Source organism: Leucopleurus acutus (genome assembly GCF_964270905.1).
Source record: "Leucopleurus acutus genome assembly, chromosome: 4".
NCBI lineage: Eukaryota > Metazoa > Chordata > Mammalia > Artiodactyla > Delphinidae > Leucopleurus > Leucopleurus acutus.
The window spans coordinates 131,648,247-131,672,265 of record NC_139146.1 but is presented as its reverse complement, the minus strand read 5'-3'; the positions used below and the strand labels follow the sequence as shown (position 1 = coordinate 131,672,265).

The 24,019-nt window shown below is 36.8% G+C and overlaps 1 protein-coding gene across 1 annotated transcript in view; it reads right to left on the bottom strand.

Moving 5' to 3' along the window:
• The window catches only part of TTC29 (tetratricopeptide repeat domain 29), a gene marked incomplete at its 5' end in the record, with an annotated part of 250,735 nt that overhangs the window by 96,505 nt on the left and 130,211 nt on the right, over positions 1-24,019 (bottom strand). The window contains one exon of the mRNA XM_082838588.1: positions 10,977-11,100. Within this exon, the coding sequence (XP_082694714.1) occupies positions 10,977-11,100 (124 nt within the window). The remainder of the gene's footprint in view (positions 1-10,976; positions 11,101-24,019) is intronic.

Genomic DNA, 24,019 nt, shown 5'->3' with positions numbered 1-24,019 from the left:
GTTCATTCACCAAGAAAGGTGTATCTACCAGGTTGAACCGTATGAAACTTAATTTTTTTTGGATTAAAAATGGTCAAATATTAGCATTCTGCTTCCTAATATAAGGAAGAAAAAAGAAGTTTGGGAAAGAGTGAACTGATTCACTTTGATTTGGATGGAATTTTCTTACTTGTTGCATTGGATTTACCAAATGAAATCTTTTTAACCAGTTTTTGGTCACAGCAAGAGATCATTCTAGCCAACCCATTTAAATCAGTGGTGAGTGAAAATGGATGTATATTCCGCTCTTCCGTTATTACTTGTATTTTCCCATGTGCACATGTCATTCTTGGCTAAGAATGTGGAAGACAAGATTTCGAAATAACATGATCTTGACAACAGCACTAGCATAACTCAAAAGATCATTTAAATGTTTACATCTTCTCCAAGTTCCTTGCAACATTTTAACTTGCAAAAACTCAAGGTTTCCTCCCCTTCCCTTCCTTCCTTCTTTCCTTCCTTCTTTCCTTCCTTCCTTCCTTTCTTCCTTCCTTCCTTCCTCCCTCCCTTCTCTCTCTCCCTCTCTCTTCCTTTCTCTTTCTTCTTTCTCATTCTCATCTCTCCTTCTAAAAGCTATTGTCTACAAATAAATAACATTTACCTAACTCTTATGAAGCGTCAGGGACAGTGGTAAATACTTCATATGTATTATGTCATTAGCTTTCATAGGTCACTCTATGAGGAAATATTATTCTTATTTTACAAATAATGAAATTGAGCCTCAGAGAAAAGACTATCTTCTGCCACCTCCCCAAGTCTTCTAAAAATCTTCCTTTAAAAACTCTTCCTCAAAAGGGGATATTATTTTTAGGATTAAGCTATACTTGTAAAGACTCTAGGGAAGAAAAACTTCCTTTCTTCACTGATTTATAACCCTGGGGAGTCCATCCTCTTCCCTTTCCTCCTCTCTCCTTTCTTTCTCTCTCTCATATGTACAAAAACATGTATGCACACTCTTGAAGAGAAATGTTTTACTATGAGCTTTCAAGTCATTTTTCTCACCATGTATTATGACGGAACTGGAAATGAAAAAACACCATAGAAACAGCTTTATACCATATGCCAGTACAGGTAAAATGCATACTCAACGACCACACATCTCTGTACAATCATAGAGTCCAAAGAGCAGAAAAACTGATTGAATAAAGAGGCTGCTGGCAAGGTGAGGAGTAGGGCTTATGTGACAGTTATGTTACATACATGAGCAGCACATGTAACACTGCTATATACCCACAGGGACAATTTAGGTGAACCATTCAAATGGCTCACTCCAATTAAATTTTCTAATTTAAACAGACTTCCTCTATATTACATCAAAAACAACTTTTGTTTGTTGAGATGAACAATTCTTTCTCTTATTTCAAAGCATAAAACAGGATTTATATGAGACTAAGATCACTTAATTAAGAAAATATAACAAAGATATTTGTATGTCAATGAAATAAATTATATGATTGAGAAATAATATCAATATTGAAGACAATAAAACTAGTTAAAATTATAGATTGCCCTGTTAGATATCAAAGATATGGGACAAAATAGATGAAAATATATGACTAGACCAAATGTTTCTATTTTTGAAAACAGAGAAGTATAAATATCTAATTATTGTTCCAGCTATAATCCTGAGCTTTAGGCTGTTCATTGCTTTAGATGAGAGTCTCAATTAGGAGAATTAGGGACCATAAATAAATGGACATATATTTGAATTTCCAGAATTATTTTGATATATTATTATTTTGGAACAAACTCATTCATCCAATGAATAACTACTATTTACCAGGCCGATGCCAGGCAGTAGAGATTCAGCAGTGAACAAAGTTCAAGGTCAAGTAGGTGAGCTTGCTGCTAGTGGAAGTAGTCATCTGCCTATAACTTTTATTAGATCTTTTTTAACAAATGCCTTTTCCCCCTGAATACTTCTATTATTATAATAGGTAATTAGGCATTATAATTAGGTAATTATTCTTCCCTCAAATTGTGCCTAGTGTTCAATCTTGAGACACACACATACCTGTCATAAAACTGGTATCAAGCTAGATTTTTCTAGTTTAAGGCACCCTTAAGAAATACAACATTAGTTCCTCTCAGACGCAAGAATTTTTATACATACCTTTTTAGAACGAGGTTTCATTAATGTGCATTGTATTTCCAGATTTTTCATTCTTAAAGAGTTTACTATCAAAATTTAATATCTTCTCTAAAGGTTCTGTCCAACTTTCCACAGTTCCCGTTATCAGTGAAGCCCTATGCTGTTATAAAATTCAGAAGATTCTAGTAATGAATCCTGGCAATCTTAAATATGAGTTTGGGAATACAGAAGTGAATTTATGCACTTCATAAGTGCATCTTATTGGAAGAGAAAACTTCATTTAATGTTATAAGTATCACTAATAAGCATTAGGTGGACAATTTCAGGACAAGATCTTGACATCATAGACGTTGAAACAAAACTTGCATTATTACACTATAACACAGAATTTTCATGCAATATTGTGATTCTTATCAGATCCTTCTTAGTGTCTGAATTGTCACTCTGTCCAATGAGCAAGCTCAAAATAAATGGGCATCTTCTCAGTACTGAGGAAGACTCTTTTCTTACACAATTTCCTTACTGTGTTAGTGTTGGAACTACCATTGTTTTAACTATGTGATTATGCTTTGCTCTTATTAGAGAATAAAAGATCTCATGAAGGGTCTATACCTAGTTATTTTCCCTAAAATATTCTCACTAGACCCCTTTACATTGATGATATATTTTCAGTTAAAAACCAATCACATCAGGAGGGTGAGATGGGTGGCCCATCTTCCATGATTATATAGTAAAAGGTAAACTAATTAGGATGTTTTTAAGATGTGTTAACTTAAATTATAATAACACTATAATAATTAGAGAAAACTGTATTTTTCCACATACAGTTTTATATGATAATTGTGGTCTTATAACAATATTATTTCTTGGAAATTACTGTTAAGAATACAATTAGAATATGTTGCATGAATAATATGAAGCCAGAAAAGGTACAATAAGGGCAGTTGGTAGAGGTCCTTAAAAGGTAGACTGACAAATATCAGTAATATCAGAATTGCTTTTAAAGATTCAGTGCAAGTTTTCAAAATGCCAAAATATTGGACAAAAATGAAACAGAAGTTTGGAATTTCAAAAGTGAGAGACTACTACTCTCAACTGGTATAAAATTGGTTACAAATTTACGGATTGATTCAATGAACTCGCATATTTTTGTTCACCAACTCTGTGCCAGGTTCTCTTCTAGAAATTGGAATGAAATAAAAAAACAGGCAGATCTGGTCTCTTTTCTCATTAAGCTTCCATTCTAGCCACATTCAACAACAAGGAGAAAAATATCACAAACAAGAAAACTACGAGACAAGTGCGGCATACTCTTCATTGGGTTGAGTCAAGGAAGACCTTTCTGAAGTTATGGCATTTAGCCGAGCTCTGAATGACAAGAAGCCAGCAATGTGAAGTTCAGATTGGGGAGTGGTCCACGCAAAGCGTTCCAGCTAAAGCAAATGTCCTCAGGCAGAAATCAGCTCAGCATGTTTGAAGAACTCCACAAAAGTCCCTTTGGCTCTGGTGGACAGCATGAGGAGAGTAGAAGGCAATAAAGTCAGAGACTGGGAGTGGGGGAGGTAATGCATCTCATATAGATTGTTTCAAGTCAGGGTGAGGATTTATATTTATGTTCTCAGAAGACTGGGCAGCAATGGAAGTATTTTAAGCTGAGAAATAACATGATTTTATTTACATTTTGAAAGGATTACTTGGGCTTCTGTGTAGAGACTGGATTGGATGGAGGAGAAATGGGAAAATGGGTTCAGAGCTTATTGCAATAGTACAAGTGAGAAAACATAGTGTCATAACCAGATGTGGTGATAGTAGCAGAGATAGAGAGAAGAAGTGGGTGGATTTGAGATGCGTTTTGGTGGCATGAAGGTCAGGGTTTTCTTCTGGATTGGATATGGAGCAGGAGGGGAAAGATGAAGCAAGAATATCCAGATTATTGGCTTGAGCAATCGAGTTGATGGATAATGGTACCATTTATTAAGATGTGGAGGACTGGGGAGAAGTAGGTCAAGGAGGGAAGAATCACATTAAACTTGAGATGTCAATTAGAAGACATCCAGGGAGAGATGCTAGGGAGGCAGCCAGAATCACAAGTCTGGAGTCCCAAGGAGAGATCAGGGTTGGAGATAATAAATTTGAGAGTCATCAATGTATGGATGGTATTTAAACCATGGGCCTGTATGAGGTCAGATAAGGAGAGCTCACAGATTGAGAAAAGAAGGTTGCCTATGAAATGCCTGAATGGTATTCTATCCTGGTTGAACATTAAGTAGGGAGAGAAATAGAATTTAGGGGAAAGCTGATAAGTTGAGTTCAGTTTTTAATAGGTTACATTTGAAGAGATCTAAGTGAAGATGTCAAATAGGCAGTGAGAATGAGTCTGCAATGGAGGAGAGAGATCTGAGTTTGAGATATTAAGAAGGTAAGTGCTATTGTGTACCCAATATATGCTAGGAACTCTATTAGGTACCATGTACATGTTTTAAAATTTCTAATCCTCATATAACCAGTCTTCAAGGTATCTTGTTATTGACATTTGAAAGATGAGAAAACTGAGGATCAAAGAATTAACTCACCCAAGGTCACAGTTAATAAACAGCTGAGTGCAGATTCAAAGTCAGGTGGGCAAAAATTGGTGTAGTTCCTTTGTCCTGCTACAGTTTCCTTCAAGGGAAAGCTTAATAGATAGTGTGTGGTACAAATAGTTTGTGAAACTGTTTGGGTGTAAAATTGGAACAAAGGCATTTGATACAATTAGGAAACATGCATAAGCAACTGAATAGCAGACATGAAATAACTCTTTGTCAATGCTTTCCTAGGAAATGGCTTTGTAGAACTAGGAGGAAATTCAGGATGTCATCAAGGCTATCATTTTGTCTCAAAATTACAAGGAGAAAAAGATAACTATCACTTAGTTCTAATCCACTTAGCTATACATTTTCAAATTATACTCTTATAGTAATGATATAACAACTCAGAGTGAGCCTGAGAAGTCATCAGTAGATTTTCTGACTTGAGAAAATACCCGCAAAGAATCACAGTAATGCACAAAAACTGAATGTAATATTAACAAGTTTAGTATCAAATAAAGGTTTCTCTTGAAGTCTATGACATCATAAAATTATTATAGTATTATGTTCTTAATACTATACTATTTATCAGTGACTATTTATTACATTAAGATGTAAGCAACCATGAAGGTATACGAATCAACCTGTATATTTGAAGGTATGCATATTTGAAGAGAGCATGAATACTTGGAATCCTGCAAATTTTATACTAGAATAAGGATAAGCTGGTAAAAAAAAAATAACTTTTGGTAGTTGACACAGCCTTTGGATATTACTCATGTCTCTAGCTTTAGATATTAAACTCTTCTTCAAGAATTACTAATTAGAGAATAAAATACATATTGTTAAGATACAAACTCTTGGTAAAAAAAAAATTAAGAAAATGCAAGTATAAAAATATTACCCCTCAGAAATGTTTATTGTTTTTATCTTCCTTATGCTTTCTGTAATTGGGAAAATATAGGCTAATACTTGATGTCCACATTATACTAAAAAACTGAGTTCTGGATATTGTTTGGTGGTAGGGTAAAACAATTTGTGCTTTTTGCACTTCCCTTTTGAAGAAGAAGACCTACAAGAACAAACCCAAAACAATTAAGAAAATGGTCATAGGAACATACATATTGATAATTACCTTAAACATGAATGGATTAAATGCTCCAACCAAAAGACACAGGCTTGCTGAATGGATACAAAAACAAGACCCATACATATGCTGTCTACAAGAGACCCATTTCAGACCTAGGGACACATACAGACTGAAAGTGAGGGGATGGAAAAAGATATTCCATGCAAATGGAAATCAAAAGAAAGCTGGAGTAGCAATACTCATATCAGATAAAATCGATTTTAAAATAAAGAATGTTATAAGAGACAAGGTAGGACACTACATAATGATCAAGGGATCAATCCAAGAAGAAGATATAATGATTATAAATATATATGCACCCAACATAGGAGCACCTCAATACATAAGGCAACTACTAACAGCTATAAAAGAGGAAATCGAGAGTGACACAATAATAGTGGGGGACTTCAACACCTCACTTACACCAATGGACAGATCATCCAAAATGAAAATAAATAAGGAAACAGAAGCTTTAAATGACACAACAGACCAGATAGATTTAATTGATATTTATAGGACATTCCATCCAAAAACAACAGATTACATTTTCTTCTCAAGTGAGCATGGAACATTCTCCAGGATAGATCACATCTTGGGTCACAAATCAAGCCTCAGTAAATTTAAGAAAATTGAAATCATATCAAGCATATTTTCTGACCACAATGCTATGAGATTAGAAATGAATTACAGGGAAAAAAAACACAAATACACGGAGGCTAAACAATACGTTACTAAATAACCAAGAGATCACTGAAGAAATCAAAGAGGAAATCAAAAAATACCTAGAGACAAATGGCAATGAAAATACATCGATCCAAAACCTATGGGATGCAGCAAAAGCAGTTCTAAGAGGGAAGTTTATAGCTATACAAACCTACCTCAGGAAACAACAAAAATCTCAAATAAACAATCTAACTTTACACCTAAAGGAACTACAGAAAGAAGAACAAACAAAACCAAAAGTTAGCAGAAGGAAAGAAATCATACAAATCAGAGCAGAAATAAATGAAATAGAAACAAAGAAAACAATAGCAAAGATCAATAAAACTAAAAGCTGGATCTTTAAGAAGATAAACAAAATTGATAAACCATTAGCCAGACATATCAAGAAAAAGAGGGAGAAGACTCAAATCAATAAAATTAAAAATGAAAAAGGAGACGTTACAACAGACACCGCAGAGATACAAAGCATCCTAAGAGACTACTACAAGCAACTCTATGCCAACAAAATGGACAAACTGGAAGAAATGGACAAATTCTTAGAAAAGCACAACCTTCCAAGACTGAACCGGGAAGAAATAGAAAATATGAACAGATCAATCACAAGCACTGAAATTGAAACTGTGATTAAAATTCTTCCAACAAACAAAAGTCCAGGACCAGATGGCTTCACAGGTGAATTCTATCAAACATTTAGAGAAGAGCTAATACCCATCCTTCTCAAACCCTTCCAAAAAATTGCAGAGTAAGGAACACTCCCAAACTCATAACTCATTCTATGAGGCCACCATCACCCTGATACCAAAACCAGACAAAGATACTACAAAAACAGAAAATTACAGACCAATATCACTGATGAATATAGATGCAAAAATCCTCAACAAAATACTAGCAAACAGAACCCAACAACATATTAAAAGGAACATACACCAAGATTAGGTGGGATTTATCCCAGGGATGCACAGATTCTTCAATATATGCAAATCAATCAATGTGATACACCACATTAACGAATTGAAGAATAAAAACCATATGATCATCTCAACAGATGCAGAAAAAGCTTTTGACAAAATTCAACACTGATTTATGATAAAAACTCTCCAGAAAGTTGGCATAGAGGGAACCTCCCTCAACATAATAAAGGTCATATACGACAAACCCACAGCAAACATCATTTTCAATGGTGAAAAACTGAAAGCATTTCCTCTAAGATCAGGAACAAGACAAGGATATCCACTCTCACCATTATTATTCAACATAGTTTTGGAAGTCCTAGCCACAGCAATCAGAGAAGAAAAAGAAATAAAAGGAATACAAACTGGAAAAGAAGAAGTAAAACTGTCACTGTTTGCAGATGACATGCTACTGTACATAGAGAATCCTAAAGATGCCATCAGAAAACTACTAGAGCTAATCAATGAGTTTGGTAAAGTTGCAAGATACAAAATTAATGCCCAGAAATCTTTTGCATTCCTATATACTAATGATGAAAAATCTGAAAGAGAAATTAAGGAACCACTCCCATTTACCATTGCAACCAAAAGTATAAAATACCTAGGAATAAACCTACCTAGGGAGACAAAAGACCTGTATGCAGAAAAGTATAAGAAAGAAATTAAAGATGATACCAACAGATGGAGAGATATACCTTGTTCTTGGATTGGAGGAATCAATATTGTGAAAATAACTATACTACCCAAAGCAATCTACAGATACAATGCAACCCCTATCAAATTAAAAATGGCATTTTTTACAGAACTAGAACAAAAAATCTTAAAATGTGTATGGAGACACAAAAGAACCCGAATAGCCAAAGCAGTCTTGAGGGAAAAAAACAGAGCTGGAGGAATCAGACTCCCTGACTTCAGACTATACTGCAAAGCTACAGTAATCAAGACAATATGGTACTGGCACAAAAACAGAAACATAGATCAATGGAACAAGATAGAAAGCCTAGAGATAAACCCACAGACCTATGGTCAACTAATCTATGACAAAGGAGGCAAGGATATACAATGGAGAAAAGAAAATCTCTTCAATAAGTGGTGCTGGGAAAACTAGACAGCTACATGTAAAAGAATGAAATTAGAACACTCCCTAACACCATAAACAAAAATAAACTTAAAATGGATTTGAGACCTAAATGTAAGACCAGACTCTATAAAACTCTTAGAGGAAAACATAGGAAGAATACTCTTTGACATAAATCACAGCAAGATCTTTTTTGATCCACCTGCTAGAGTAATGGAAATAAAAACAAAAATAAACAAATGGGACCTAATGAAACTTCAAAGCTTTTTCATAGCAGAGGAAACCATAAACAAGACAAAAAGGCAACCCTCAGAATGGGAGAAAATATTTGCAAACAAATCAACGGACAAAGGATTAATCTCTAAAATATATAAACAGCTCATGCAGCTCAATATTAAAGAAACAAACAAGCCAATCCAAAAATGGGCAGAAGACCTAAATAGACATTTCTCCAAAGAAGACACACAGATGGCCAAGAAGCACATGAAAAGCTGCTCAACATCATTAATTATTAGAGGAATGCAAATCAAAACTACAATGAGGTATCACCTCACACCAGTTAGAATGGGCATCATCAAAAAATCTACAAACAACAAATGCTGGAGCGGGTGTGGAGAAAAGGGAACCCTCTTGCACTGTTGGTGGGAATGTAAATTGATACAGCCACTATGGAGAACAGTATGGAGGTTCCTTAAAAAATTAAAAATAGAATTACCATATGATCCAGCAATCCCACTACTAGGCATATACCCAGAGAAAACCATAATTCAAAAAGACACATGCACTCCAATGTTCATTGCAGCACTATTTACAATAGCCAGGTCATGGAAGCAACCTAAGTGCCCATCGACAGACAAACAGATAAAGAAGATGTGGTACATATATAAAATGGAATATTACTCAGCCATAAAAAGGAACGAAACTGAGTCATTTGTTGAGACATAGATGGATCTAGAGACAGAGTGAAGTAAGTCAGAAAGAGAACAACAAATATCATATATTAACGCATGTATGTGGAACCTAGAAAAATGGTACAGATGAACCGGTTTGCAGGGCAGAAGCTGAGACACAGATGTAGAGAACAAACGTATGAACACCAAGAGGGGAAAGCCGTGGGGGTCTGGGGATGGTGGGGTGCTGAATTGGGCGATTGGGATTGACATGTATACACTGATGTGTATACAATTGATGACTAATAAGAATCTGCTGTATAAAAAAATAAAATAAACATTAAAAAAAGCCTAAATAATTCTGAAATAATCAAAATCAATTATATGGCAAATAAAGGATTATAGTCGTTCAGGGTATGGGTTTGAATACCACTGCCGCCTGGAAGCTTGGAGACCTGGCGTAGGTTACTCAAACCCTCTGAGCCTCGGGAAAAGGGGAATTGTGTGGTATCACATAAGGATATGGAGATTAAGAATGGCTGTACCGCTTTATATAGATGGCACTTGCTTCCCCTGCCAAGTACTGTTCTAAGTGCCTTCCATATATTAAGTCAACATTCACAGCAACCCTATGAGGTGAGAAAATTGAAGTGTTCAGAAGGTAAGGAGCTTGTCTCAGGTCACAGATCTTATTAGGGAAAAAACTGGGCTTTTACTCCAGTATGGTCTCAGAGTTAGTACTTTTCATTACTATATACACAGTCTCTCAAAAAGATTCAGACAAGGTGTATCAACACAGCGTGAGAATGTCACTACCCTCAAAAATGACAGATCCTACTCGTGATCAAAACTGCAATTATAACTGGAGAAACAAGCCTTTTTCATACTGCTTCTAAAGGAGAATCTGCGTAATAAAAGATAAAGTCAGGAGAAAATAAACCAGAAGTCCATTATGATGAATGCATTTCACGAGTAATAGCCCCTGAATGAGATACTTTTAGACTTTTTCCTCTTCTTTCCCTTTTTTTTCACATAGCCAACCTGTTGCTAGATTTCCATATTTCCTTCAGAATTACTCTTGGGATTGTCTGTTCTTCACTTGAGGGACTTAATGGAGGCATTGCAGCTGGATTAATAAAACAAGAATTTGTAGCAAGAGAGGTGAATGTTAGTGCCAGCAGATAAGAACCAACTGTTATAACGAAGTTTCTTTGAATTGACATATTTTAATTGCTCTTCAAATCCCAAATCACTTGACTCTGACTTGGATGTGAAGATAGGAATCAGCATTAGCAGATTGTGACTGGGCTAAGGTGGCGATCAGGTCCTGGAAGAGGAAGAAGTAAGAGGCACTTCTCTTCCCAGTCACTGCCTTGTGCATTGACTAAGTCCTGCAGTCCTGGGGCCATTCTGTACAACATGCTATGCGAAGGTGAGGATCAAATAAAAACAGAAGTTTAAAATTCTGCAAATTTCTCGCGTATAAGCAAGAAACACATTATACTCACTTTTTCGTTGTAGATGTCTCCAAGCATTGTACTTGCTCTCACAAAATCTAGGCTTTGAAAATTTTTTCTTGCAATTTTCACAACTTTTTTCAAGTATTTCACTGCTTCTGCCATCTGTCCTTGGCTAGAAAAAATAAAATAAGAAACTACTGGAGTGTCATCTCATTTAATATCACAGTAAAGAGAAGATTGTTTTGTGTCTTTGCTTTAGAAAGTGTAAGACAGTTATCAGGATAATGAAATGTAAAGTGCATATTTTAAAAATATGTGGCTCGTCTTTGACGGAGTATACAGTGAGTTAGAACTTAAGCCTTTAACTCTTATGCATTGCTGGTAGGATTGTAAAATAATGCAGCTGCTTGGAAAAACAACTTGTCAGTTCTTCAAAAAGTATAATATACAGTTACCATATGACCCAAGAATTCCACTCCTATGTATATACCCAAGAGAAATGAAAACACAAACACTTGGACATGAATGTTCATATCAATGCTATACTAATAGCTAAGAAGTGGAAACAACCCAAATGTCTATCAATTGACTGGGAAGCAAAATGTGCTGTATTCGTGCAGTGGAACATTATTCAGCCACAAAAAGGAATGCAGTAGTGATACATACTACGACATGGATAAACCTTGAAAATATGTGAAGTGAAAGACGGCAGTTACACAAAAAAACCCACATATTGTATGATTCCATCTACATGAAATGTCCAGAACAGGCAATCTATAGAAACAGGAAGTAGGTTAGTAGTTACTAGAGGCCATGGGGGTGCGCGTGGGGAATTTGGGAGTGGCTGCTAATGGGTGTGGGTTTCTTTTTGAAGTGAAGAAAATTATCTGAAATTAAATAGTGGCAATGGCCGCACAACTCTGTGAACATACTAAGAACTACTGAATTGTAGACTTTAATTTAAAAGGAGAAATGTATGGTATATGGATTATATCTCAGTAAAGCTGTTATTTTTTTTGAAAAAATAGAACCTCTAAAAAGGTTGAAAATTTCCACATTCCTTTGCAAATGAAACCAGTTCTTTGAGGGGAGTCATATGCGATTCATATAATACCTTCTGGAGGTATTAGAACAAATATGATGAAAACAGAGGATTCTGAAATCTCCTAACCAGGATTCAAGGAAGGAAAGATAAAGCCTGAAGATGGAAGGAGCCTGGCTCCTCGCACAAGAATCTGGAAAACGGCAAGAATTTACATAAACAAGAAATAAGACTTTATTGTCATACGTCACTGAGATTTTGGCGACTGTTAGCACAGCTCAAATAACCCAGAATGACTAAAACAAGTTTGGCTATTTTTTTTTTCTTTCATAAAGAATAGAGGGGTCAGTCAGATCATTATACTGTACATCATTATACTGTAAAATTAGTGCTGTATGTTAATAACATCTCAATAAAACTGGAAGAAAAAATAATAAAGTACTTGTATCTAGAATATTGAACAAACAAATAAATAATACGTGGGGAGTATCGGCCAAAAAAAAATAAGAGAGGCACACCATTTTAAAGATTTCAATGAATTATATTCAGAAACTTCTATTATTTGAATTTTGCTCTCATTTTACAAATCTGAGTCCGAAATACTCATTAGTTCCTCATGATCTGAATGCTACCCCAAAGATACACAAATCTTAGTTTCATATGAGTAAGAGCTAAACAGTAAAATAAGAAGTGGAAAGAGTCTAAAAATTTCTCTAAAGGAGCTAATTATTTGAAAGCCATTCTAAAGAGACGGGCTCTTTTCTTCTAGGAGCCAGTTGTAGTGATGTCCTATGTGAAGAACACTTGGGGGCCTACAAGATTAAGAACCAAGGTGAAAAATCCTTGAGCAACCAAAGAGACAAATAGTAATTTTTGAAAACAGCTCCATCCAAGGTATCATAAGCTGTGACTGCCTTTTGCAGAGGTAGTTGAAGTCAAAGTCCTGCTCAAGGGACATTTGACTGCTGATTCAAGGACTGCTGATTCTGAGCCACAGAGAATTAAAACGTTACGGACAAAGCAAGAAGCAATTTCAAAATAATGGCTCCAAATTAAGCATGCTGAAGAAATTCAATATCTGTTGAATGTCTGGCTTCTTTTTTTTTTTTTTTTTGGTCAATCCCTAAAAAAGAATGGTGAATCTAAGATGATATGCAATTCCACTATTAAATCATGTCAGAACTTTTGAAATTGTTTTATTAAAGTGACAAAATCCAGAATTTAGAGATTTTAAAATAACAAAAACCCCTGTAATTGTGTTCTTCAATGGAGCATAATAAAGGGAAAACTCTTACTCCTGAACATGTCTGAATCCCTAGAACTACCTCCCTCTCTTTGCTTTCATAGGTCAGCAGTTCCCAGTGAGCATCTGTGCCACGACCCTTAATAAATCACAAGATGAAATTCTGAAAGGAAGAGGTTGTTTTACAATTAAGCTGATTCTTGCAGGGGCATTTCTTTATGTTCATAGGGCAAGGATTTACTCACAGGAGCTCCAGATAGGATGGTGTCAAATACGGCATATGGAGAAGTTTGCTACAAATTTTTAAATTATTGCAACTATAGAAAAATTTAGCAACTCTAATACATACTTCACGGATTCTAAAACACCTACTTTCCCATATTTTAACATTTCTGACATAAGGATCCCTTAGAACAGGTGGCATCTTATAATCTCTGTCAGACAGAGAGCAGTCAAGTCATAGCTGTTGCTGGATTTGTCCGTGTTTCTGGTTATGACTTGCAATCGCAATGCCTTGATCTTTCTGTCAACAACTATTAAAGGGTAATTTCAGAGAGAAATATGAGGACCGGTTGTTTTCTAAAAACCTTTCACTGAAATTCTGGAAGATAAGAAAGTACTGGCTTCAAGATTGGCAGACTGAGTGTCCATGACTTGGAAGAAATACTGGAGGGGGTACTGGGGCACTATTTTAAGAAAGGCTACATAGCACCAACGTTCTTGATGACACAAAAGATAATATGGAGGAAAAAAAGATAGTGTCAATTCTGAGTTTAAAAGTGATTCAGAAAAATTGGACTTTGAATGGAAAGATGTTTGAGGAGTATAATAAACTTACTTTGTCTATATTTTCTTTTTACCTGAATTCTCAAGAGTCGTAAAAAATACCTATGTGTGAGTCTAAAATAGCTCTTTTATTAAGTATAAGATCAAAATTCTAAGCAATAGGAAAATATTATGTCACAGTTTAGTTAGAATATTTTTCTTCCTTGGGTATGTAGGGTGTGTAGTCCAATAAAAAAAAGTTAGATTCGGTGAATGTGAAAATAAAGCTACTCGTTCAGTATAATGGATTAGGTTAGTTCATTGGTTAGTAAATTTTTGATTAAAATTTGCTAGGAAGTTTAAAATTCACATTAAATTTATATGTGTATACATGATGTGACTAGGACATATGAGATTGAACAACTCTAAAACTGGTCTAATTACTTTATAGTTCTAATAAATTTCTATCTGTACTGACTCAATTTAATTTTATGCAAAAATTAACTTACCTAATTTTTGGTTTGTGTTTATGTCATATGTGTATAGCCATAAAGCAATCAAATAGTCAACACTGTTCTGTTTGTATGCTGGGCGTCAAAATATTAACAGTTCTAACCTTACACACTTATTTGTGAAATGGCCCTCATTTTCCTGGTTGCAGTTAAAATAGGAAAAGTTAACATTCACCCAAATCTCTGAGCAACTAGAACTCACCACAGAATCATTTTTTCCAAGAATATCTATAATCAATAATCAATGAGCATTACCATATGCAATAAATAGTTGGAAAAGCACTAAGAAGTAAGATAAAAGGTAATATTTGGTTTTTAGTGGTAAGAACTTGAGATTTGTCACACCAGAAATGGTCAGTATACGGAATAAATAAGTTCATGCAAAAACATTTTCATACATTTAGAATTTTCATAAAATAATCCCATGAATGGGGTGCATATGTTAGCATCACTATTGGGAAAATTAAATTTGTTTGGCTGTTTTACGAAATCAAATAAAATGAGTTGGAAAATTATGCTTATAACCAAGGAAGAATTATCTAAGATTAGAACTCATATTTAACTTGGAAAAAATGTCAAACTGCCGTGAAACACTGACTGAAATGAAATATTTTGTCTAAGTGCTATTATTCTATAACCTGTATGGAAATAAACACAGCAGCTCTGAGGAAAAACTGCATATCATTAGTCCACAGTCTTTGATCTATACTAAGCATTTAATAAAATTAGTCTTTAAATGTCAAAAAAAGAGGGGTGAATTGTATGGTTATTTAAAAGGATAAAACCTTTAAGAAGTTTCTATCCCCAGAGCTGGGTCTCTGGCAAGGACAGAGAAAGGGCATAGGCAGCCTTGTGACGAAGCGGACCGTGGAACAAACGTGCCGTGACAAAGGCACATGCGTGACGCTGGGACTGATTCACGGACAGGAAGCCTGTTCCAACGGCGAGAGGCCAGGGGCAGCTTCCTGCAGGAGCTGGGGAGGAGAGCAGAGGCCATGGGGGAGGTCTCCTTGGAGATGTGATGCTTCTGCCCTCTCCAGGGGACTGGAATGTTCCACCTGACTGTTCCACAAAGGAATGGAAGTGAAAACAGGCAGCAGGTCCCTTTTGCCTATTAAACTAACATTAAAATGTATTTAGTGGAAATACCTAGTGCTGGCAACAGTGTAATGAAATTGGCATTCTTGTATATCTCTGGAAGCATCTGGTAAACCAGCAAATGGGAATAATAATAATAATAAATAATAATAATGAATTGGAAAGTATCAGTTAACACACCTGAGGAGCTATTATAAATTTTTGTATCATTGGGCTCTGCGATCAGACATGTGGAAATCTGTCCTAATGGATGTTGTTTTAAATAGAAGGGAAATGATATTCACTACTGCATTAGTCTGCAAACAAGTGGAATCAAAATAGGTGTCAAAGAATGGTTATGTAAATTGATTCTAACAACGCAGTGGTTAGTGGCCTAAAATATTTTTTTCTGAAGAAATTCATCCACCTGCAAATAAAAATCTTAAGATATGTTCAGTTAAAAATCATGACTCAAATTTTACTAAATATGTTTGCAAATATCTAATAAATAATAAACACTGGGGAAAAATACTGGAAGGAATTACAACAAAATAACAGTGCTGTCATTAAGATGAAAAAAAAAAGTTTATAAAAGCTGAATGGTAGTTTGTCCTTGCAAGTGTCCCTCCATGGTGAAATCTCAGGTATCACTAAAATCACCTATACAAGTGGCAAAATGCTTAGAAAGACATACAGGTTCTAGCAGAGTGCTTGGCATGTATTAGGCCTTCATATATTTCTGAATAAAGAAACAGTCGAAAATTTGAGAAGGGAAACACTTATGTAGTACACATAAAAGTTAAGCTTCCAGGTAAGTCATTGGAGAACCTGCCATTGGATATTTGGAGACCATGACTGTAAACTCCTGTATCCTGGATATTTCAGTAACATCAAGAACATCTTTTTAGGGCTTCCCTGGTGGCGCAGTGGTTGGGAGTCCGCCTGCTGATGCAGGGGACACGGGTTCGTGCCCTGGTCCGGGAGGGTCCCACATGCCACGGAGCGGCTGGCCCCGTGGGCCATGGCCGTTGAGCCTGCGCGTCTGGAGCCTGTGCTCTGCAGCGGGAGAGGCCACAGCAGTGAGAGGCCCGCATACCGCAAAAAAAAAAAAAAAAAAAGAACATCTTTTTATTTCGGGAACATCTTTGAGAGACTATCAAACACCCTAGAATGTTCTCATGACTGGGGAATATGGTTCCTGCCACTAAACAGTTTCACTGTTTGGAGAGATTAATTTATACATTCATATGCGGGATTAACTGTGATAAGTACTATGAACTGTCTGTAGTGCTTTGAAACCTGGAGCACATTCATTTGAATATCTTTGCAAGAGCAGGTCTAGTGTTTGTGGGGTAAATTTGGTCTTAAAAGGGAGCCAAAAGGATATGGGGCCAAATCTAGTGAATACAATGGGGATCTCAAAGCATCAACAGAAATTTGAAAAATTGTAATATGCATTGTGGGAGATACCTTTGAACTGCATAAAAGGTTTAGTGTGCTTATAGAGTCACAGGCTCTTTGCTCCACTCCATCTTTCTTCCTCTTCCACCCTTACCCAGGCCTTCAGCACAGGTTGGGGGTCACTGCTGTTAACAATCCATCTTTCTCCAAGTGTTTCTCCCTGTCTAGTGCCTAGCACTCCCAGCCAGTCTCTTATTCTCTCATTTTTCCTATATCTCTCATTTTCTCAGTATCTTACTGACACTGAGGTCTCTGTTTACCCAAAGTTGGCTGTTTGCAGGGTTCTGTCCAAGGCCTTTCTCTCCCCTCCATTAAATGCTTCTATGGGCAATTTCATATAATGCTACGGTATGTTCTAATTCCTATATGCACGTGCCTGGCACATCTATATTTCTAGCCCTGATTTCCCCCTGTACTTCACATCCATATTTCCAATTGTCCAGACATACAAGGCATGCAAAGGAAGACAGTTCCCTCCAAGTGATGTCATCTAATGATGAGAATGATGGCATTCTGGGAATTAATCATCAGGAAACCCTTTTATAGTGTAGCGGTATAAAGTGTTCACAAGTAATTTAATGTATTTTGTTCTAAAAATGGGATTACCCAGAGAGATTATTTTCTGTGTTTTCTAAACGTGTCTCTAGATCCTTTTGGCTGTTTTCAAAGATCAAGCCCACCTCTCAATCAGTGATGTGTGGATATAGGAGCTATTCAAAAGGATATGCGACAGCTCAGAAAGTATTTCAAAAGAGTTTGATTTTAAGCAGGTAGTGGCAGGATTAGAGGTGTAACGTTGCATAACCTCCCAAGATTTGATGAGAACAACATTTATTTTCATAGATAAGCTGTGGTATGTTCGTGAAAATAAATTAAATTGCTTTAAAATCACTATGTGTGCTATGGTGGATATTAGAAAGATCTAAGCTTGAATCCCAGTTTGGCCTCTTAGACGAATAAGTTTGATGACATCTGCACTCTTTCTCAGCTTGTTTCCTCATTTTTTTGTTTGTTTGTTTCCTCATTTTAAAAATGGCCATAAGTTACTGTGAAATGAAAAACTACATATATGTAGTTAGTAACAATAGTAACAATTAGTAACAATAGTAACAATAGTAACAATAGTAACAATAGTAACAATTCAATAAATGACAGCTAGTTATTACTATTACCTCTCAGTGAAATAAAAAGCTATCATATCCATAGCTCTCTACTTGGTATTATCTGCCACCAGCTGATAGAAAAGTCAATTTAGCTAAGCATTACTGTTTGAAAGTCTTCCATTATGCAACGAATTAAACACACATTCTGCAAGACAGGCACATAAAGCCTTGATGTCTATTTTCTAGGGGGCACAGTCAAAGAACTAACACTTTTTGTTTACTTGAGTATCAGGTACTGTCAATGCATTCTTTTTTCCTTTCTTATTGGTAAAAGAATGCTCTACATATCAGAAATGGAATGGAATTTTATATTCCCAAAGTTGTGAATACTGCTTGCGTGGTTTTTTTTTTTGCGGTACGCGGGCCTCTCACTGCTGTGGCCTCTCCCGTTGCGGAGCACAGGCTCCGGACACGCAGGCTCAGCGGCCATGGCTCACGGGCCCAGCCGCTCCACGGCATGTGGGATCATCCCGGACCGGGGCACGAACCCGTGTCCCCTGCATCGGCAGGCGGACTCTCAACCACTGCGCCACCAGGGAAGCCCCGAATACTGCTTTTTATGATTCCGTTCTCACCTTTTTATAACAACATTATGAATAATCTTCTTCCACACTTCGGCATAGTTCAATTCTCCAGAAAAATTATGAATTGTTTGAGGAATATTTCAAATGCAGACATGGAGTAAAATATCATGAGAGGTGCACTCATTAATTTAAAATTTGTTTTGTGGAACTAAAATGGTATTGAGAGAGCTCGAGAGTATAAAAAATTAGTAAATAAAATAGTTATTTTACTTAGAATTTTAAGCAAACTTGCGGATTTCTAGGACTAAATTTATCATATTAGTGTTAACTCTCAAAGATCTTTCTTGTACTGTAATATTCAAGAAAAAATTGATGAAATAAGAAAAAAGTAGAGACTTTGCATAGCATTTTAAAACTGTAGGGGAAGATTACTATTTTTATTCAGTAAAAATGGATTCACTGAAGCTTATTTATGTTCATGTTTCTAAAAGCTGATCTATTTTTTTTAACATCTTATTAAAAAAATTTTTTAACATCTTTATTGGAGTATAATTGTTTTACAATGTTGTGTTAGTTTCTGCTGTATAACAAAGTGAATCAGCTATATGTATCCATATATCCCCATATCCCCTGCCTCTTGTGTCTCCCTCCCACCCTCCCTATCCCACCCCTCTAGGTCGTCACAAAGCACCGAACTGATCTCCCTGTGCGATGCAGCTGCATCCCACTAGCTATCTATTTTGCCTTTGGTAGTGTATATATGTCAATGTCACTCTCACTTCGTTCCAGCTTACCCTTCCCTCTCTCCATGTCCTCAAGTCCATTCTCTACGTCTGCGTCTTTATTCCTGTCCTGCCCCTAGGTTCATCGGAATCATGTTGGGTTTTTTTTAGATTCCATATATATGTGTTATAAAAGGTGATCTATTTTTGATGGAAGAATATTTTGGATTAGGTTTGGCTGGCTGAGGACTGTTAAATCACAACATACACAAACAAAAAAACGAGTTCAGTGAACAAGAAACACAACAGCATAAATAAATAACTAACTATCGCTGGGTGAGTCAAGTTGTTTTTCTCACAAAGGAGCAACAGATCTCCAAAACATCCAGAATTATCTGGAACTTGTTCTAACAAATAATGCTAGAGAAAAAGGCTTCCTATTATAACTTATATGCCCCACTCAGTGAATGTACAGTGCTGTAGCCAGGAAAGTTGTTAATATAGCATCTGAAATATAAACATTATATGCTGCTTAAAGGATTTCCAAATTTAAAAGTTAGCAATAGATTTAGAAACCAGTCGTTCTTTGGAAGGGGAGGAATCAAATATTTTCTTACAGAAAAGCTACAGATTATTTGTATAAGTTAAAGGACAAGGTTAAAATGTTAGACGAATATTAATTCCAGTTTTCTATATGCAGTGCACAGGTGCAACTTGAACAGCATATTATATGGTATAATCATTAAATTCATTCAACCAGACCTTAGAGAGTTAAAAACATATATTCTGAGGAACAGGACTCCTCGGTCCAAAGAATGAGAATGAAACAGTGCAGAATATTTGTGTATCAAGGTGATTCCAGTTTCCAACTGGGAAAACAGGACTGTTAACACCCACATCCCCTGACAACTGTCCAATTATGTATATCACACTTGGCCTACTGTTTGCAGTAGAAGTAATCAATAAAGGATGTGGTTGAGTGAACATAGATTTTGGTTGAACCAATGCATGAAAACTTAATCATTTACTCAGAGAGAAGAAATCAAATAGAGCAGAGATGAAACAGCCACTGAGGGGTTTGTTGATTGTGCCACCAAGTTTGTGGGCCACGGATGAAAGTAATAAGGCAAATGGAATCAGTGACAGGAGAAAATGTGAAAAGCTATTCTTAATTTCATGAATTAATAGAAATGTTTTGATGTATTTTGGGGGGTCAGTTTTAGGAAATTTCACATCAAAGCCTGGATGTTCCATTTTAAAGAATATATGAAAATTACTAGGGCATGTCATTTCTCTCAAGCAAGAAGAAATTAATTTTCAGCTATAACAGAAAGGGTAATTTTCACACTTGAAACTTTGTACTGATTGATTTAAAGATCTCCACTGTGGAAAATTTTCTAGGAAATAATTTAACCCGAGTTTGCAAGAAAATTTAACAGTTGGTAAGGAATAAACCCAGAGATGGGCTAGTTGTGACCAGTATGTCTTGAATGACTCTCATTTTTGTGATTTTCCCCCTAGATTCTTTTTAAAAGTCATCCTGATTATTTGGAGAGTTGTAGCACTTCAGTAAATGAGGCAAAAAAAAAAAAAATGCCATAAGGAAAATAAGGATTTTTCCCTCTGTATTTACTCTAATTGTTTATCTATGTAATAATAATATTTAGTTGGTAATTTCTCAGCTCACTATCTCTTTGTTTTATGGACCATAATTCTGGCTTTTATAGCTGTGTCATGGGCAATTTTTCTCATTTTAGAATACCAACTGTTTTTTTTCACCAGTATTCCAAGTAGGGGGGAAAAGACATTGTAAATCCTTATTTTTCTGTTATGCTACTTAAACCCTTGTGCAATTAATATAATTCAGACCAGTAGCAAAAATAAAAAACCCTGCTCACTATTGAAACCTTCATCAATAACCCTAATGCCAGGGCTGAGCCTAGCCTTACCAAATGGGCAACTGTATTACCAAGTCCTGAGTCTTGAGGGAATGTGGCATGTTTTTCAATTGAAGGCTTAGTATAAATTCTTATAACCATTTTAGAAGCTTCCAGCATTACAGCTTATTCACCTTTCATGCATGCTCTGCTGATGGCCTTAAACACACACTTATCCTAGACATGGCTATCCTCTTCCATTTCCTTTAAAGAGATAAAATATGTTTATAGAGATAGGCTCCCATTAGTGAAACTTGTGCAATTGCACAGGGTAGGAGAGAGAGATTTAGAGGTGATGCTAAGCTTCATATGCAGCTTGATTTATTTTTCAGTCACCACAACAATAATTTCCTCTATTTTGGTTGTGCTCCATTTCTTGCATGTTACTGCTAATCTGGGGACAGTTTAGGATAATGAAAGGGATATATGTGTGTGCGTGCGCATTTGTGCATTTGTGTGTGTGTGCATGTGTCAAAGAACACCAAGCCCTTGAAGTGAAATATTCTAAAAATGACCACAAAATGTATATCAAAATACTTCTAGTAATTAGTGGACTCAATTTAAAAAGGCTTATCAGATATCTAGGGTGCTGTTGCCTACATGTATATAGAATTTTTGTTTTTGAAACATATGTTTCTGAGTTATCGTGCACAAATGGTGAAAGAATATGCTGAGGTTTACACTCCCCTGAGTGCTCCTCCAAATACAGCAACAGTGCAGCAAAATGGCAGATTTGGATTGGAAATCCTGAGGTGGCCTTGGGACACTATTTCCTTATGACCTCAGAGGAAGCTTTTCCTGTACTCTTTTGTGCATTACATAACATTATACAACTAAGAACCCATGCCTACCATACAAATCATTGATGACTTCATTGGTATTTTAGTAGATGGGAATTCTTACAAGTGGAATTCACTTCATTTGGTATAAAAGTGAGATGGGGATACATTTTCTTGTCCATTATATGTTTGCCCCAAGGCAGGATGCTAGATTGTTGAGAGTGTTGGAATATAATCGTCCCCAGTCCTACCAGAAACATACCCTACTTCATGATATATCAAACATAGCTGGATCTGAAGGGCTCCAATCAATATGGTGGATAGAAGGACTTGGAGCTCACTTCCTCCCACAAATACACCAAAAATACTTCTACATGTGGAAAAATTCTGACAGAATACCTACTGAATGCTGGCACAAGATCTCAGACAGTCAAAATTGAAAGAAAGATCACCATGTAACCATGCAGGATGAAAGAAAAAAAAGAGGAAGATAGGAATTGTGACAGGACCTGTGACCCTGGGAGGGAGCTGTGAAAGAGGGAAGGTTCCCTCACCCTGGGAAGCCTCCTTCATGGGTGAGAAGATCAGCTGGGACAGGAAGGGAACTTCAGAGGTTCAGAGAAGAGTGCAGCAACCAGCGTGCAGCAGGCAGAACAGAGAGACCTACACAGATAGTCCGTGTCACCTCATTGCACTCCCCAGCCCAATATGTACATTTGCTGCTGTGCACAGGGGCTGGGTGCTGAAACTCAGGCTTCAGAAGACAGACCCAGGGAGAGGACTGGGATTGGCTTCACAGAGACAGCCTGAAGGGGATAGAGTGTGGGACAGGCTGCAACTGGGGGGGGTGTATGCAGAAGGAGCCTGGGCCCTCCATAAAAGTGAAATACCACTGTTAACAGGTACATGAAGGGAGGGGCAGAGCCCACACTATAGTAGCCTCATTCTTGGAGGGCTCACAGCTGGTGTGGCTCCACCTCTATGAGCTCTGGGAGCATGCAAGCAGGTTGCCCACACATGGAGGCTGGGCTGAAATCAGAGCCGATCCCCATGGGCCATGCCACTATGGAAGCAGGGCTGAAATCTGAGTCCTCTCCTTGTGGTTGTGTGATCTATGGATTTATGCCACTGCTGCCACCGCTGGCTTTATAAACTCAGTGCCTGTGGGTCACCCAAGTACATTACATGTGCTCCCGTGTCTGGGGCAGATCCAGAGTTAGAAGATGTGGGCTTTGTGGGTGCACACACATGGAGACAGGGCAAGGGTCTAGGCTGCTTCCATAGGTCCCATGGCATGTCCAGGTGCGTGACTGCTGTGGTCCTGGTACGTGACTTCAGTGGATCTGTGACTACAAATCTGCACTGGTGGGTTTGTGAACACACTGCCTGAGGGACACCAAGGCTGACTGCCTGCATTCCACAGTTGAGGCATTGCTGAGGGCAGTGTCCAAAACAGCATACTTTGTGAACCCACACAGCAGGTGACAGGCAACACCACAGAGCACACTTCCTGGTGGGAAGCTCCTGTGGAGGAATACTCAGTGGCTCCTCTCACAGTGAGAGTGCTCCAGTCCTGCAGAGAGGACCCAAATAAACAAAATAAGAATGAAAGAGGTGAAATAACAACTGATACCACAGAAATACAAAAAAACATAAAAGAATACTATGAACAATTATATGCCAACAAATTTGACAACCTAGAAAAAATGAACAGGTTTCTAGAAGCATACAGCCCACCAAAACTGAATCAAGAAGAAATAGATATTTTGAGCAGACTGATCACTAGAAGTGAAATAGAATCTGTAAAACAAAATGAAACAAACTCCCTGCAAACAAAAGTCCAGGACCAGATGGCTTCACTGGGGA